Source organism: Mycteria americana, chromosome 4 (assembly GCF_035582795.1).
Source record: "Mycteria americana isolate JAX WOST 10 ecotype Jacksonville Zoo and Gardens chromosome 4, USCA_MyAme_1.0, whole genome shotgun sequence".
Lineage (NCBI taxonomy): Eukaryota > Metazoa > Chordata > Aves > Ciconiiformes > Ciconiidae > Mycteria > Mycteria americana.
The window spans coordinates 52,914,602-52,934,158 of record NC_134368.1 but is presented as its reverse complement, the minus strand read 5'-3'; the positions used below and the strand labels follow the sequence as shown (position 1 = coordinate 52,934,158).

Sequence of the window (19,557 nt, the reverse complement as noted above, 5' to 3'; positions counted from 1 at the left end):
GCTCACCCAATTTCCCCTAAGACAGCTAAATCAAATACTTTCATGTAGGGAAGTCTAATAACCCGCAGTAGCAAAGCAGTAACATTACCTGAATGATTAACTCATGTACAGTATTCCTAAAATTGTATAGCAGTATTTTTAGATTACACAATAGCTCCATTGCCTTCTGTATCTCCTCCTTTCAAAACCTGCAGGAAGAGGTAGATATTTCTGATTCCATGGCATACCAGACAGCTTGTTCAATGGCCACATACAAGGTACATAAAGATGTGTTCAAATTTGGCCATAAACGTAGTGCATTTTCAACAAGAGCAAGAAGTCAGAATCAATGGCAGAGACAGAGAGCACGTTGGGAGAGAGACAACTTGTTTCCCAGAATCAGTTTCCAGGCCAGGATAAACTAAGAACTGAAATAAATTATTAGGTCAGGGGGAAACTGGGCAAGTATATATATATATATTTTTTTTTTCTTCCATTAAGCTCTGTTTTGATGCTGTTATTCTTTGTCACTCCATTTCATATCAGTCAAAGCTCAGGAGGAGAATTTCACAGCCACATTCACACTGCTGGATGAGCTGATGCAAGTATTACTGATGAAACAGGTGATGTGGTTCTACTCAGACAGACTTGCTGGCAGAGCCCTGTTCCTTAGGAAAAGAGTGCACAGAGCTACTGAGAAAAAGGAAAAGAGAGTGAATAGATGCACAGATGCTTCTTGCAACAGGACCCATAATACCTACTTCTCACCCCTACCTTCAGAATAAATTCAGGTTTTTTGCAGATCTCATATACTACGATGATAAAGCCTGCGAAACAAATCAGATGTATAGGTCTTTTCTCAGAAATTGCAAAATTGAAAGCTTTCATCAAAGGCAGAGAGCCGCTACATGATGTGACTTTTGAAAGTCTGTGCTACACCAGTAAGGCAAAAGGAGTCATAGAGAAAGCGAATACTGATACAGGAAATAAAAGTAAAGAGTGGGAGGAATCGATTAAACCACTGAAGAAGGATGAGAGACTGGTTTAAAATACGCTGGAGATCGGGGGGGCAGATTATGAGAGGTGGGGTTGAGTGAGTCATACTTCTATAACTCTATTCACTTTAGTAGAAATACTGAAAATATTTCTGTAACAAACAAAACCCAAAAAACACAGAGGCTTCAGAGCTTACACGCTGCTCAGAGGAAGCAGAAATTCAGGTGGATTGCGGAGTGAGAGGGACAAGAGCTGACGAGGCCTCCAACCCATGAAAGATGATGACTGAACCCTAACCTGTATCTGCCCATGGGTCATAATGTCTATGTGATTATTTCAGAGTCTGTTTTGAAAACAAAAAGAAACAATATATTAAAACGGTCTCATTCAAAGAAGTGCCAGCAAATACTTAAAATACTGGAAATAGTGCATTGAAGGAAGAGAGGGTAAATAGGCTGGCTGTGTGTCAACTAGCATAAGAAGCTTTTTGAAGTATAGGCCCAATTTGTTGTCATCGTTGCTGACTAAGTTAGGACAAGACCTCATTCTTCAGCTAGATATGTAAACTCACACTCTCAAAGATAAGTCGCCTTGGCTAACCAGCTATCATTATTGTGACTGTCATATTGATTATTCCAAACATCCGTAGTAAAAATATTAATCTGATTATTGACCAGATGGAAAATTTATCTCTTGTTAAAGTTGTATGCACAAATATCATGAGCTGCCAGAGAGTCATGCCCATTAGTGACTGCAAAGATCTACGTTTACAGAGCCTGTAGAGCTGCAGGACGAATGGCAGAACTATTAGTATAGGCCTAATTTAGTATAGATCTATATCTTATTAGACCTACAGCAGTGGTAACACTGCTAAGGACTGTCAGCTTTTGCTACTTGTGCTGGCATTTCCATTTCTTACTCAGGGAATTAGCATCAAGAGTATTAATTACAGAAGTCAGAACACAGTAAGATAATAAATGCTGAAGGAAATTCTCAGCTCCCTCAAAGCAGAAAGAATGTAAGCATTTTTTTCTTATGTTTAATGCCAATTAGTAAAGCATGGTTGAGATTAATCATGGAATTGAAATGCAATTAAACATTGCTATAATAAATTACTATTATGGTTACTATTTACAACTTGGTTGTGGCTAATAACCAGTGAGATTGGTGCTCATTATAACAGATAATGTATAATTAGGTAATATTAGATATCTTATGTACTAAATGGCTGTCATAGCTCCCTTCTTAAAAGTGCCTTTCACTATATTTTAGAATAATTTAAAAAATAATAAAATACTATCATAATAAAGCACAGTAGAATGAGTAGGAGAAAGGAACAAGTTCTAAAAAATGGATGAGACATTACTTGGTACGTTGAGCTTCCAGAAATACACCCTCTTTCACTGATCTTCTAAATGAAAGGCAAGATTATTTCTAATTCCAGTTTATGAGCATAGATTTAAGTAGTCATAATTAAAAGTCACTCACATTTGAGCCAGCTACAGTTTTGCTATTATAACATAGAATAACACTGGAGTTAAGGTTGCATGACAAATACCAGCCTGCTCTGTTGTATTTCAAATTCTTAATTCTGAAATTTTTCAACTGTGACATAATTTTTTTCCCCAAGATAAGGCTCTAATTCTTCAAGAAATATTATACAAGGACAGAAGGATAAATCTCTGTTCAAAGGAAGATCCTCCCTAAGGAAAGGTTTAAGTGCAAAACCACCAACGGAGATGATGTTCTCTTGTGAGAGAAGAAATAAACTTTTCCCATAATATGGGAAAACTTTTCCATATTCCCATAATATGGGAAAAGATCTGGCTTTTTTAAATAGCTTTAACCACAGAAAACAGCAGAGGACTGAAAGCTGGAATTTGCCGTAAAAATAACCCTCACTAAAAAGAAATGCCTATGAGTGTTTTATCAAAAATTGGTTTAGAAAAGCTTTTCATAAGTGCACTGTCTGCATACATGTCTGAAGAGGATTTTTTTCTAAGCTTTTAAAGAGCACGGCTAGGAAAGAGTGCTCCAAATGCATGTGTGTCACTAACTGCACAGAGAGAAGGAAACCTGAAGACACACGAAAAATTGGTTTTACTGCTGGCTACTGTGGAAAGTTGCTCTTTCCTCAAGCAAAACCAAATTCCATTGTTATTTCACTATGTTATGGAGCAAAGGTTGCTGAATGGCATTAATGATACGTTTATGTTTTCATTTTCTCAGGGTTGCTTTTAGGATTAAATGGCACTGGAGTTGGCTACCCTTATTTCTTACTCAATTCTTTTCTATTCCTTTTGCTAGGTATCCCTGAGACTCCTTTAAAGGTACTGTCTTAATATAAATAAAACGTAATTGTGCCATTAAAATAACAGTATACAATGGAGGAGTGGAGTATCTCTTGCTGTACTGGAAAAGACTTTCCTCCAAATATTCCTGAGTATGGTCTCACATGATTTGGTTCTTTCCGGCAGTGCTGCATATCACAGCATGCACAATACATGGTGAAAATGGCAGCTAAGTTCAGTGGGACCATAGCTGAGATGCAACATGCAAGCCCTGCCATGGGAATCTTGCTTCCGACTTTCCCTAGATCAAATTCAAAATGTTTTTGAACAAGCTTAGGTTCTCCTTCATATTTATAGAGCACATATCCTGTGGGATTAAAAATGACAGGCATCTGCTTTGGTGAAGTTGGAGTAATAAGAGTATGATGACAGGATTTGCATTCTTTCTTTATGCAGAAATGCAGACTTTCTTTTGAAGATGAAATGACAATATCCAAGAAAGGACAGTTCTCTTTCTTGGTATAAAAACAGGTACGATTGAGAACAGGGGCTTGGTTTCATTTCACAGTCTAATATAAAAGTTCATTAGCTCAGAGATCTTCAACTATCCCAAAGAGATGCAGCGTTTATACCAACCCGCTTCATTACACCTGTGTTTTCATAACCACAGAATGGAATTTCTTTTTCAATCTTCAATTCTACAGCAAGGAGGTGGGAAAGGTTATTATCATGTTGCTGAGGGAAATGCATCATCCCATCATCAAAAGGCAATATTACAGACTGACAGTATTTGGAGAGGGTTATGGCTTGTAAACCCAGTCACTCACATTACTACTGGAACAATATTGCTCTCTCTTAGAGTGAGTCAGGGAGAAATAACAGAAACTGTTACATTTTATATTACTTTTATTTCTACTTAAGGGCACTGGCTGTGAGACACATTTGTCTTTTTCCTGGTCTGGCCTCCATTTTACTTGAATTCCAAAGGAAAATGTTTCCCATTTTGAAAACTGACTGAAAGTGAATGATTAAATAATGTTTCCTGCCCTTTTTTTTCAGTTTCTTGTACCATTTTCTACTATAAAATATAAAGGAAGGAGACTTTTAATATCAAGAAACACCTTCATTTTTTTATTAGAGAAACTATTCCACTTCAAAGAAGTCATTTGCAACCCATTTTGAGCTATATAAGCACAATTTCCTTTAAAAATAAATAGAGGCAGTACGGCGTATTTGTCAGAGTGCCCCTGATGCAAACAGAGCAGTGTTTGCTTACTTCAGCTGAGAATTAAAAGCATGACAGTTTATTGTAACTATTTCAAGTTAGATTTTCTTACCTCTTACACCTTTATCTGAGCTGAGCAGCCCATTTCTTTGTATGCGACGTATCTTAGCGATTTCCCAGGCACAGGGAGAAACAATACCTACCGAATCTCCCTTATAATGTTGAGTAGACTTCAATGTGCATTTAATGTGGTTTCCCAAGGAAAAAAGACGTGTGCACTCTAGTATCTTGGCACAACATTTCAGCCAAATCTGATCGAGAGCTAGGGGTCTTGAAAGAGGTCCCAAAAGAGGAACGAGAATCAGTGAATAGCTGACCACGGATATCCCATCTGTACCTCTACTGATGAAACCATCAAGCAAGCACAGTCCTTAACCACTCTAGTAAGAGGAATCAGCTGGCTAGCTAGCCGGTTATGAACTGTAGGGTACAACTCTTGCACAGACATACAAAATATAGGAAAAAGAAAAAAAAAACAAAACAAGTTTTTTTTAATGGAGTTGGCCAGGTCTGAAGGAGGCTGGTATTTCCTGTGCTGCAGGAGAGACGCAAACTTTGTATCATCAAACTTCATTAATTCTACTTCCCCAGCCTTAATTCAGCGTCATCAAAAAGCGACTGAAAACAAAAGCCAAGCTACTAATTGTTTTCATACAGTAGGCGGAAACTTACTGGAGAAAGGGGAAATTTTAAAAGGGATTCCTGTGAGTGTAACTTTGTCCATAGTGTGACACATGTTTGAGACTATGGTGACAAAAACCCAAGTTCCCTCTTCTTTGTCTCAGCAAACAACTGGCAAGGCGACTGCTTCACCTGCAGGCACAGCACCACTCTGAATACCTGGGTGGCCTCAGGAGACCTCTTCCAAGAGTCAGGCTCTGTCTGAGGCTGTTCTGTGTCCCAGGGCTGGATACCATGAAGTCAGGTGAAAAAGTGACATAGGGACACTTGTTCCTCACAGCTTAAACCTTACCGGATCCTCCCTATATGTTCCAGCCATCTCTTAAGTCCATTACCGAGAAGGGAACTTTGCAGCACTGCCCCCCGGCCCCCCCCCCCTCCCCCCCCTCCCCCCCCCAGTTCTTCCTGCTATCAGACTGAAATTCTCCCCTTCACTTTCAGCATCACTGTCCACATCACCTTCTCCAACTTCCCCATTTCCACCCTGACCATTACCTCCCCACATAATTCTCTGTCCCGGAGCCACTAATAATCCAACATCATCTTCCTCTTCCTCTGGTTCCTTATAATTTTTACACCTTTTACCAATACTACATGCAGAACAGCATCATTTAGGTGTTTTGTTCCAAACTTGTTCTAAAGCCAAAACATTTGCATTCATTGTGAGCCGTCTCGCATAAGTCCACGAGCTGTCCCCTGGCTCACTTAATGGGGACAGCGGAGCGGGTTTCCCGACTTGGCTTCAGTACCCCGGTGTTCCGTGGTGGGGGGGCAGAGGGAGAGTCCGGCCCAGTCGGGGCCCTTTCTTCTCGCCTAAAAGTCCTATCTGGATCTTTCCACACTTCTACTAATTATTGCAGGTTAGACAGGGGTAAGCTATCCACAAGTTCTCCAGGTATTTCCTTACATAAACCCTCTCTCCAGAGTTGGCTCCTCATCATCCCCAACCCTAGGAAGTTGTGGATGTCGTCCTATCATTTATTATTAAAATTAACTAAAATGAGAGGCCTGTGGCTTACATTGCTTTTACGCCAAAACTCTTCTTTGACGTATCTTTAATGTCTCCTGTATCTTTGCAGTTGTGCTGGTTTTGGCTAGGATAGAGTTAATTTTCTTTATACTAGCTAGTATGGGGCTATGTTTTGGATTTGTGCTGAAAACAGCATTGATAACACAGGGATGTTTTAGTTGTTGCTGCACTAGTCAAGGACTTTTCAGCTTCCCATGCTCTGCCAGGTGCACAAGAAGTTGGGAGGGGGCACAGCTGGGACCGTTGATCCAAACTGGCCAAAGGGCTATGCCATACCACATGATATCATGCTCAGTATATAAAGCTGGGGAAGAAGAAGGAAGGGGGGACATTTGGAGTGATGGTGTTTGTCTTCCCAAGTACCCATTACGCATGATGGAGGCCTGCTTTCCTGGAGATGGCTGGACACCTGCCTGCCCATGGGAAGGAGTGAATGAATTCCTTGCTTTGCTTTGCTTGCGTGCGCAGCTTTTGCTTTCCCTATTAAACTGTCTTTATCTCAACCCACGAGTGTTCTCACTTTTACTCTTCTGATTCTCTCCCCCATCCCACCTGGGGGGAGTGAGCGAGCGGCTGGGTGGGGCTCAGTTGCCAGCTGGGGTTACACCACAACAGCAGTAACTAATCATTGTTTCATTAAAACATGTACTTGAAATGCAATATAAAGACAAGTCTGTTGATGAAAAATGCCATACACACATATACAGGAATGCATATATCAAGATGTATCACTAGCAGATGAGACAGATAAAAACACAGTCTTATAAATAATGGTTTATAGCTCTAGTCTGCTGGAAGAATAATCTTCTCAAAACCAATAATGTTTTATTCTAGGTACTTCTTGAAAACTGCACGGTATTGTGATACGTAAGAACATCTGCTGATATCACAGTATCAGCAGAAGGATAAAGAAAAGGAAGCAGTAGTAATAGCACTTCATAGTACATTAGATAACATGATTAACTAAAATTCATATACAATATTTATTATGAAATGAATTAACTGTACCTTGAAAAATAACGGCTCCTCAGGAAGAGGGCTAACAGGGAGTGAGGTGGTGCTACTAGCTGGACTCATGTCCGTACTCTGAAAGAAAAGCACACAGGAGTTCGCATTTCCAATCAAGTTCTATGGAGATCTTTTTACATTTTGGGAAAAAAAAAAGAGCTCAAAAACAACACCGAAAATCCAACAGAATTAGATTGAGAAAGCAACTGCAATCTGTACTGTATTTACCTTTAATTAGTAAAAGTAAGTATTTCACTAATGGGTAAGTACTTTACTTTTTCTTTATTTCAAATGAACTCCTCGCTCAAAGACTGAAACGTATGCACAAATATACAAACATACTGTATCTACAAAAAAGTAATACAAGAGGATAACTGAGAACACAAAAATGTGTTGATATAGAATGAGATATGATATACAAATTTTTTTATTATTATTTTTATTATTTTTTGGATGGCCCAATAGTAAAGTTAAAAGGCAAAATCAACAGGAAAGCAATATATTGCAGGCAAGTACTTGGGATCAAAGTTTAAAAACCAGTCACTTTCACATGAGTCAATATATCTTACAAATGAGCACTAATATATGAAAAGAAACAGTGAACAGCAAACTTAATAATGAAAACAAGTCAGTATACTTCAATGGACCTATCCAGTCAAAATGCTTGCAAGATTGATCTAAAAACCCACTCTTTTTTCGGTGCTATTTCAGTAACGTGTTGGTTAGCATGGTCATTATTTTTACAGATGTGACAGATATGAAAAGAACTGTGGAAACTCTTAATAATTTGGAATGGTAATAATAATAGAAGAGCAAAATCTGGATTTAAAAAAAATACACAAACAATACCAAGATTGTTCTGGAGAAAACTAGAATATATAATACTTCTCGGGAATAAGTCCTTAAGTGCCAAAATGAAAAAATTCACCATCAACAACAATAAAAAAGAAAAGATGTAATGGAGAATATAAAAAAAAAGTTTGTATGGGCCAGAAGTTCATTTCCTTTTCATGCTGTGCATTGCAATGCAGAAAGATTTCATTAATTCAGCTTATGCAATTAACTAATATCAGACATCTGGTTTCACATCACTATGAATCTATTATGACCCTTTCGATAAGCCCAAATTCTGCAAGTGAAGAATACCACTCCGTCCATGAAGTTCTATCAGTTCATTCATCAGAAGATTTTTATGCAGAGATACCATATTTTATTCAACCAACTGGTACAGGATGAAAACTGAGACAAAATTTTGGGTATGAAATCCCTATGTCAGATCTGAAATAGAGGGCACAGACTTCAAAGCTAATACCTACTGAGAAAATCACTGAGTTTAATTAGATACCTATCAGTTACACCATAGCTGAAAGAAAAGACAACAGTTACTTGTTAAATAAAAGGGATGCAAGTAAAGGAGAAGGGAGGGGGGGCATTGTAATTATTTCCTAAGAGAAAGAGACACACACATAGTTTATAAGCCAGGGAACACAGAGAAGTTGCTGAGGAATAAGGGAGATTATAACATGTCAGAAAGCCAATATTTTTGTTGAATCCATCGCTCTGGTATTCAGAAACATTACAAATTTTAACACAGCCTCCTGCACTTGATGCTCAAGGAAACTGGCTGATAATATTTACTAAAAGGAAGTGAAACATAGCTCTTTTAGATTAAACTCAAAGTGCAGACAAAACTTGGAGACCTCTGTGAGAACGTTCTGTCTCAAAAGCCAACAGTTCAGCTGAGGACAATTTGTCTTTTAATTTACACAGAATAGAAAAAAACCTAAGAGGGGAAAAAAAAAAATCAAGTAGCTGCTTTCCAAACCAAATCAAGTGCCCTGATTTGCAGTTAGAAGTGCGCAGGAAGGCAGTCCAATCTTTTAAGCATTGAAACAGCCTCAGTATGAAAAACTGCAAAGCAGATTGGTACCTGTACACAAGCTGCAAGTTCTTCAGTGATAGCTGGAATCTAAGAAAGGTCAAACAGCCTCGAGGATGCCGAAGTTGCTTTGACAAAACTTCTCAGGTCACATCCACAGGACGGCCTCAGAAAAACATCCGCTCTTCTGTGATGACTGGACGCGAGCCAGCCCAGGTCTGGATGCCACGGTGACACGGCACCGTGCCTGAACTAGAAAGGCTGCTGAGAGGTGGAGTATGTTAGTAGGGGCACCGTGACTATGTAGCTTCTGGACTGCAAATGGTTTGAGTCTGGCCAGATAGGAGCATTGGCAGAAGAGCCTGTGTCTGGCTACAGCTGTCCACGTATACATACCCTCAGTGGCCCCTCCAACAACTTCAGTAATTTTCCTCTCTAAGGAATGTAGAGCAGCTTCTCTGCCAGTGTAAATTAATTAAATCCAGTGGTGCTAACACAGTTTATTATAGCAGAGAATTGAGTGAGACAGTACCAAAAGGGCTGTTTCTCGAGCTATTAAAAGAAACCCCTTCCAAACTAATCACTGCTTTGAGAGATGTTGTCAGCTTGCCCTCCTGAAGGGACATATTAACAATTTTAAACAACATCACACTTCCCACCTAAATTTACCGTCCACGGGGTATTTGTCGTAATCACACTTTGCAGTCTAAAGCTCCCCATACACAGAAAACCCCCTACCTCTGTGAGGAATTCACCCAACGAGGACTTTTTATTTGAAGTTGCCTAAATCAATTCTGTTCTCATAAAAGCAGTGCTCACTTAAAGTCTCGCTTAAAGTTGATAGATTTTAGTTATAAATTAACTAGAAGATGTTACACCATTAGGCTATAATCATATCTTATAAGTTAGTAGATGTTAAACATAATTTGTACCATAATTATACATATTAGGCAAAATTAGGTAAATTAGGACATCTCCTAATTTTGCAGTACTTTGCTGTGCAACTGTAACATTTTAAAATGTATTTTTGATGCACAGTAATACCACAGCTGGGTTTTGTAGACTGAGCCTTTTCCCTGTGTCGCTGGAAACCTCTGAGTGTTCTGGAGGGCACAGAATGTTGCAAAGCTTTAATCACCTAAACTCCATTTTTGAAATGTCTGAATACCAAGCAATTCAAGTATTTCTCAGAACAACAGTTTAGAAAATACTGTCTTGCCCATGTTGAACACAACCCTGTGAGCTTTTCTTTCAGTGCTTTTAGGCCATTTTTTAATTCGGAGCAGGCTGTTGAAATCCAGCAAATGGATATTATTAGAATTTTGCTGATAATCATTGCATGATTACAATGATCAATGCTCAAGTTTTCTTCTAATTTCTGGAGTTGATCAGCCTAAATATACACCATCCTCACTGTGCAACTGAACGGGTACCACGGAGTCACTGCCAGGCCATGCTAATCATTTATCCTCAGAGAGTAATGTTAAAAATGTGATTAACTGTCAGGAAATTTCTTGATAACAAGGGAAAGGAAGAAAAGAAGTCTAAGAACAAATTTTTCCCGCTTCTGCATCCTGTTTGGAGATCCAGGATCAGGATCCTGCTTGAGGACAAATTCCCACCATTTTAGCTAGATTAAAGAGAAAGCAGCTCTTTCTGGAGCTGTTTTAAAGTAATTACAGGCTTGGTTTTGTTTTGGTTTTTTCCACTTGTGTATACCTGCCTCAAAACAGAATGTTTCATAAACCTGCATACTGACATAAATTGTCTAATGACAAATTAGAGAATGTAGTCAGTGTTTTTCCAGCAATACAGAAGATCAAGTATATATAAATGCATATTGTTAAAACCATGCTCCTTTGAAAACAAGTCATCTGCCAGTGTTCAGCAACTGTTCTTTAAATGAAAACAGATTCACCTTACCTCATAAATTGGGATTTTTCTCTCTGCAAACCCTTGTCTTTAATCTGATCTTCTCTAGAAAGAGGCCTATGTATCAACCTTCATTAATTGTAGCATAAAATATAGACCATCCACTGTATATCATCCACTGACAGAAGCCAATTTAATTTTCTACAACTGCTTTTCAACAAGGGTAAACACTGCAATGATAGCTGGCAGACACTGACTTCTCTGGAGATCAGTATCGCAATTTATTGATCTAAGAAGTTAATACTGACAGAGAAAACCTTCAGTGGATATTAGAGCTAGAGATCAAATAAATCTTTATAATAACTGAAGAAAAGAAAAGACAATCTGTGTACTTTACAGCTTTTTGTAAGGAGTAGTACATGACTGTTGAACTGACTTTCAGGGTGATAGTTTTAGTTGTATCATAAGTTATGCCACTAAGTTTCATTTTATAAGCTAGAAGGTATCATTTTATAATCTAGAAGTTGAGTAGAACTAGGAAATTAACAAAGTGCAGTCAGCAAGCTCAGTAGTGACATTTTGATATACTGAAGGTAATCGAAGACCTGCAAATGGATTTATTAATGGGTCTGCACAACATCTTTATGAAATATTGTGCTTAAATATTATTATCCCCTTTTATCAACAACAGTGAAAAAGAAGGGGAAGTGATTTGCTCAAAGCTATGAAGCGCTGTGAAAACAAAGACGGAAATCAGGAACTCACAAGTCCAAGCACTCTGGTTGTTCATCCAGAGTGTGCAATGCTCCCCTACATACTTTTGGAGTGCTGTGATTTCGGTAGTTTCTGAATTATTTAACGTCATGAAGAGTTTTTGCTGATACATACATTTCCTGCAAATAAAATTACTGTAAAGAATTGATGCCAGCAAAATCAAAATTAGTTTTGGTAAGAAAAAATAGCAGACACATGAAATGAGCTTTTACCTCCCACCCCCCACCATGTTTGATTAATTTTCCCCAACATCTCCAGCCTCTCTCACTAAGAATGGAAGTGCCTCCTTAAAATGTATTTAGGCCTATTTTCTAACACCTTTGAATACAATCCAGGTGGTTATTTAGAAACCTATTTCACGTGTCTTTTATTAGTAGGTATAATTATTCTTACTAATTACTACTGTGTGCAGTTATCAGCTGAGACATTTCATTATTGTTTTCAGGTATCTGCCTGGTACACCGCCTAGAGCTTGCTGCACCCGTAGCTTAGAAGGCTGTGTGGGTCTTGCATCTGACCTGAGTTATCGTAGCTCCCATTGCAGGGGAGAACCATAAATTACAGCTGCTACCACTCCTTGCTACCTCTTTTTATGCTCGTACATGAGGTGTGGATAGCCAAAAAAGTTTTTATTAGTTCAATTATCTACTGATTCTCAACCAGCACTTAGTATACAGGCAGACAGATTAGCCTCGATTCCTCTTACAATCTAAGCAAAGCTAATCACCTGAGCTGTGAAATGCCAGTGGGAAATTTCACCTCATTTAAGATAAGACGCTTATCTGTCACTTAACAGCATTCGTATGTCTAGTACTGTTTATTTTAGAAGACTCTGAGTTCTCAGGAACTCTGAGCAAACACATTAAATGTAATATTTTGCACAATAATATTTTTCAGCAAGGAGAGGTCAGGATGAAGAATATTTTGTTGACTGCTATTTGTTTCTAGTTTGAAAAATAGCTGGAAAGATGCTCTTTTAGCCTTTTAATTAGGCTAAATTAATTATAAAGCCCATAACCAGCAAGCAACAAAGAGTATATAACCAGCCCATGGTTTGTTGCAGGGCTACAGTGTTTGAAATAGTTTAGACTGAGATTATATTTTCAAATTGTTTAATTTATATTTAATATATATTTAATTTACTCAAATATTTAAATTTACTAAGCTAGCTATCTCCTCTCTCCTTATATTAAATGCAGAAGTGTAAGAATACCAAGGTACTAGGCACAAATTGCTTATTATCTGGTTTTCAGTTTCTGAAAATGGTGATATGAAAATACCTAACATATAAAACACCTGGTAGCTGGCACAAGGAGAACACCTTAATAAACTTGGTTTTAAATTTGTAAACAAAGTAGGAAGCTGAATTAAGCCTCTAAATAGAGGCTCAAGAGTTGGAGATTGCTGGTTTACAACTGAGTGCATACAGAGGGAAAAAAACCAGTCTGTTTTTATAAGCATATAAATGTCATATTTCGCATAATAGAAAATGACATATATATCACTACATAACTAATAGATTTATTTAATAGCAAATATCCTTTCCTTTCTCCTCTTTACTTTCACCTTGATTTGTCATTCCTCATCCTTCCAGTTTGTCTTTGTTCCCTGCTTTCCTTCAGAAGACTTCTAATAGAGACAGAAGTTTCCTCAGTCAGGTAACTCCCTGGCACACAGAGGTTAGATGAAGGGTCCATTAATATGTAGGATAAAAACCACTTTTACCTTCCCAAACAGCAAATTCAGCTCGAGTTAATCTCTAAAACCCCCCTTCACTTCCATCTGCAAGCAGAACGTAATTTCAAAAGTAATTTGGACAATGACTTTGGGGTTAACATCTCTTTGTGAAGAGTACTGCAGGATCATCAATGACTGTCACTGTGTGAGTTGGGACTGCTACGATGACACATAATATTAAATGCAACTCCAGTCATATTTTTATCCTAATGAAAACCAGAGGGTTGCTTTCACAGACGCAAACACTTTGTTGACAACACAGTGGAGAACTGATTTCCTTGAGCAAAACTCTACTCCCTCTTCAGTTTCTATTGTTTCTTTCATACTTCATTGACTACACTATCCAGCCTTGACATTTTGTTATTGTATATTCTTCCCTAATAATATCATATAACATCAGCTTTTTCTGCTCTTTCAGCAGTCAATTGAGAGAACCAAGTACTCTCCTGGGATTTTAATCTGCAGGCTGCCTGTTTCAATTGCTTTTCTTTCCTTGCAGGAGATCTTTCACGTTCAAATATACACATTTTTTTGCTCAAACTGCATTCAGTTTTGTAGCAGACATGACGGTTGTCTCATACAGCAGGTTCAGTGATGGGTTTTTTCACTCCAGTCACAAAGATGTTTTCCTTCTCCAAAGCCTGCATCACAGCACTAAGAGTAGCTACACTGATACTCCATACTACAGCCATAGCCTGAATCTGGAAGAAAATGTCTGCATCCACTCAAAGAAGAGTCTATCAGCAAAGTATCTCTGGGCTTTCTCAAACTCCTACATCTTCCCTGCATACAGATCCATCGTTTTTCTGCCCTTCCAAATAAAACACTTAGAAAAGAAGTAACAAATTAATTAAACTGACAAGGATCAAATCTGACAACAGAATCGCCTCCTGTCCCTCCCTTACACAGTCATGCATGTTCTGCATCATACATGTCATACTGGGACCAAGACATAAGCTGGAGCCAAAAAGGATCGGGTATTAATACAAACAATAGATGCACCTACAGTTACATTGAAAAGGATAAAAACATACACAGGATATACGTTTATATGCTTCTGGATATGTGGAAATAACTGTCTTGATGGGTTAGGAAAAAAATGCTCCTGGAAACAGGTTGTTCTATTAGTTCCTCTGAAGCATCCGCAGATGGCCACTGTTGAAGCCAGACGTGGATTTTGGTGCCAATTTCAGCAAAACAGTTCCTATGCTCACATGCAATTAACTGTTCTCCATGAAGCTCTGAAAGATGTTCATGATCTCCTTACAGCCTATGTAACGTGTTTTTTAGTCTACAAGAGAAAGACATGATTCTTTCAAGACAAAAATCTATTTGCACTTGCTATTAATGAATATTTTTCTTTAAGGCACACATTTTCTCATACACTAAAGTAATGTTCAAAAAACTACACATGCTTTACTGCTCAGTACATCCCTTTGCCCATAAGTACATCGGGATATAGGTGATATCTCCTGCAACCCCGTGGTCAGTTTTCTGCCTCCAGTTTCCCTGCCACATACTGTTTTCATCTGAATGAGCACAATGTTTCATAACATTAAGAAAACTTATTTTTTAAATCTGAACATAATGAAGCCAGCCTGATTTTGATTAATAATTTGCTGCTCAATTGTCCAGTTGTTTTCTACTTTTATTTTACTTTGTAAGCACCAAGAACAACATTGCCAGATTTTCACACTGGTGTTTTAATGTGACGCTATATTTATTTTTCTGTGTTTCTCAAAAAGATTCAGATGCCGTCAATTGCTATGCATTTCATTGAGGTTTTAACAAGCCACTTTGCACTTTCTAAATGTTGTGACTGCAATTATTCTCACTTCTTCATCAGTTCTCAGAAGGGTTTTTACAATTTCAGTACGGAACCACTTCTGACAGGGTATTTTAACTTATTTAGATGCAGAGGCTTCATTCTCAAAACTGTCTTGAATTCCCCAATAACAGTTTAAAGGAAACATTTTAAACATTTGTATGTGTCTGCTGCTAAATCAAGGAAGACAGATTTTTTTTCCCACTGCAAGAAAAGCAGCAAGTGACATTTAACAATTTGAAATATGCTTTCCCTGGCTGCAGCATTTCTTCCGTATGATGTTGTTAGAAATAAAAGGTAAACATTTAGTAAGTAAGTTTTGCCATGTTATTTGCTTCACAGTGTTTTTAATAGTAATGTTCTTTAATGTTTTTAGCAAGTTGAATCCCTTTGTGTAATATAAGGCAATATTTCAGCTCCTGAAATGTAGAAATTCTGATTACCATAGACACAGTTTCGAAGCATGCTAAGCCTGGTTTTTGGTTTAGCAAGCAGGTTCCAAAGTGGAGTTGGTCAAGGCAGAACAAATATTCCCTGATTTTGTAAATATGTGGTACGCTGAGTTTCTCCTTCCAGACAGCAGCTTTCATTCTTAAGGGAAAGATTAAGAAGGGTAAGGCACAACGGGAACTTCAACTCCCACCCTGACAGAGGGTTCAACAGAAACCACCCCAACTGCAGTGAGCTCTCTACAGTCTTTCTAGCTCTGTTCATTCTTCTTCCCTTCTCTAGTCTAATATTTACTTCTCCTCGCACCAGCTCAAATCAAGATCTGTCAAGATTGTCCGCTCTTCCTTATCCCTTGGGGTACTTGCACAGCATCTTCTATTCACCATACCTCCCACTCCCGCACCCATCCTATCACCAACACTACTACTGTTGTGCCATCCAAAGTCTTCCTCCCTTCTGTACCTTTCTCCCTTCCTTTGCTCGACGCCCATCCTCTTCAGCCCATGTATATAGGCTGATATATATAATATATTAAAATATATACTTATATATATTAATATATATATTGTATATATATTTAGATATAAAAATACACACACACACACAAAACTGACTGAAGGAATCTCTTTACGTAGTTGCTGTGATGTAGCAGCCATATGACTGGTTTGCTACTGAAAAGATACACAGTGAAGCTGCGCAAATACTTCATGTCTGAAAAATATGTCAGGTTTCACTACAGTGAACCTCCATTTTGACACAGCTTCTCAGCCCCAAGCTCTGTGCAGTCTGGGGAGGCCAAACTGCGTTGCTTAAGAAACTGATGCAACTTGCCAAGGAATGGAGGAGTTAAAAGTTGCCTGTACTAGTACTTAGGCATTGCGTTATGGTTATTTTTAGAGCCCTCAGCTGAGCATTTTGTTTTCATTTTTGTGTTTTGCAATGGAATTATACGTTAAACTTGCTGAGATATCTGAATAGCATTTTATAAAGCCATTAGCAATAAAATATTCATTTTTCATTTATATTATGTCCAGGAATACAAATGAGTATAATTTCTTCCTACCCTTCAACATTAATAGGGAAACCAGGGAGAAAAATTGAACACACCTTTCACATTCATTTAACTACAATAAAATATAAAGAGCTTTCCAAACGAAAAATACTTTTAAAAAAAAAAATACTGTCTGTTTTATTTGGAAGTATTGTTACATGCATCTCCACTATTGTATTTACATATTTATTTATTTTCTAGTTTGGTAATTCTACAAAGCAAGGTTACGGTACTGGCTCAATCACCATGTGATAAATCAGTATTCCTTGAGATAGCTTTGGTAGAACTATTACAAAAATAATTCAGCAAGAGTCAAAGCAAATGAGGAGACATGTCAGCAAACTCCTAGACACATGCTACAGGCTAGGAGTTTATTCATATTCATGTTATGCCATGAAGCAGCTGGCACCCGGGCTTATCTGATGGCAATCTCTCTGCATGGCTCCATTGAGGTTCTTTTATCTGCTTCTTTTCCCTTCCCCTTGCATCCGCCACTACAATTTTAGCTCTCAGCAGCTGCCACTCCTTACAAGAATCTCTGTAGGCTCCGTTATGGTAAAAACAGAAGTTTTTCTTGGCATAGTTGTTGCATCTTTCATTGCTCAGCACCACAGAGGCGATGGCAGGTGCTAACACCACTTGGCTGCTGCAGGGAGGCCGTGTGGTTCTCGCTGCATCAGCTGCTTCCAGAGGCAAGCTCATGAAGGGAAAACTGCATGTGACTACCTCATCCTAGGCATGAGCTGTCATCTGAGTTAGAAGCAAAAGCTAGTTCCCCAACTTCTTCCTAAAACCCCAAGAACTCCAAGGGAAATTGATATCCGAAAGGATATAAAACAACACCCAGAGAGATCATAGGATCTGCAGGCAGCAGCCACACTCTGGGTTTAAGTGATGTCCATCTGCAGAGCTGGGCTGAAAAGCCTGGCTCACACTATTCCTTTTGTACTCTGGCTCTTATCCTACTGCTGTGCCCAACCTTTCAGGGGTGCTAAGTTCAATACAAAAATTTCATCAGGCTGCTTTTTCATGCCTCTTAAAGTTGGGACAATTTTCTGTTTGTCTGCATCAGATACTGCATACAAAGGACAATCTTGGAAAAGACGTCGCTCCCAGAATAGACACAAATGTTTTTTGGCAAAGAGTTTGCACCGGAATACAGGAAATGAACAGATCAAATATAAGAAACCTTTAGCACATACACTGCAGATGCAACAACATACATGTGGAGCATTGCATTTTCAACAGAAGAAATCAATACTGAGGGAATGCTAAAATCAGTATCGCCCATGCCTATCTATTTTATTATACATTTCATTATATGCCACATACTATTTTTGCCAGGAGTTCTGCTTCACTCAGAGGACATGATGATGGCTTTTAAAAACTTCTCAATATTTTTTTTTAACATGCAACACTCATATTGCAACACTGGAATGTTGCAAAGGGCCTGGAAGCTGCCCACATACGATCAGAAGAAAATTCTGCTGTCAGGTTTCAATCCTTTCTAGTCTAATGGCTCCATTTCTTTCACTCAGTTATGCTTGTCCTTCAGTAGTATAAAGTCTAATTAGTTTCTATATTAGAAGGGCGATGGACAGGTGCCCAGAAGCAGTTTTAACCCTTGTCACAGCCAGAGACACAGAGTTCAGTACCAGGAGTTCTAGGAAACCTTACATTAAAGAAAACCACACTAATACACTTTTTCAAAATAAGGGGAATTTGCAACTTTTACTGATGGCTCTTAAAGAGAACATATTAACAGTGAATACCAATGGCTTGTACATCACTCATCAGTTGGTTGTTTTCTGCAAAGAAGTTAGAGAGTATCATAGCTAGTAAGCAGGGAAAAAATGCCATTTTGTAGCTTTTTAACAGATGCATGAAAAAATCCAATAGAAAATCTTCATCATTTCATTCATGAAGGAGAACAACGATTTTCATAGGACTCTTGCTGAATGCTTTCGACAGGTTATTGTAGGCAGATGCCTAAATTTAATTTTAGGTAAGAATACTCTGGTTAGGAAAGCTACTCGCAGGTATATATTTTTCAGAGGATGTCTACAACATCACACAAACTAGAAAAGAACGAATACTATTATTTCCATCTGTTTACCACAAGTTTCCTAAAACAAAAGAACTTTGCTTTTAAAACATCACTAGTAAATGCTTATATTGGGAGCATGCGAAAAATGAGCCTAATTGCCTGAAAGTCAGATCATGTTACTTTAGAAAATAAGACGTCTAGCATCCCAAAACCAGGAGCTAAAACCACTCAGGCTTACAGTCTTATGGGTTTTGTAGGAAAATGAATGAATATGCCATTCTTCATGAATTCTGACCCGGCTATGCCAGAAAGGAACCATCCCACCAAAAGCAAACTGAATCTAGGTCAGATACATGTATTGAGTATATGTAGTAAAGGTAAGAAAAATCATAAACCTGAACTTAACTATTGATATTGTGTAACTCTCTTCAGGAGAATCTAACGTATTTAAAAGCTGTTTGGATGAGGTGCTTAGGGACATGGTGTAGTGGTGGTCTTGGTAGTGTTAGGTTTACGGTTGGACTCGATGATCTTAAAGCTCTTTTCCAACCTATACGATCCTGTGATTCTGTGATCTTGCACAGCTTGAAGAATAATCAAGTAGAAGGAAACTGCCATTCAATGATTGCCAGAGCTCCAGAAGATACCTCCC

General features: G+C 38.3%; 1 protein-coding gene across 2 annotated transcripts in view; it reads right to left on the bottom strand.

The window, feature by feature from the left end:
• CCSER1 (coiled-coil serine rich protein 1) overlaps positions 1 to 19,557 on the bottom strand; it is a 731,922-nt gene that overhangs the window by 377,314 nt on the left and 335,051 nt on the right. For both annotated transcript variants that reach the window (XM_075500578.1, XM_075500579.1), the window contains exon 7: positions 7,271 to 7,348. In XM_075500578.1, the coding sequence (XP_075356693.1) occupies positions 7,271 to 7,348 (78 nt within the window). The remainder of the gene's footprint in view (positions 1 to 7,270; positions 7,349 to 19,557) is intronic.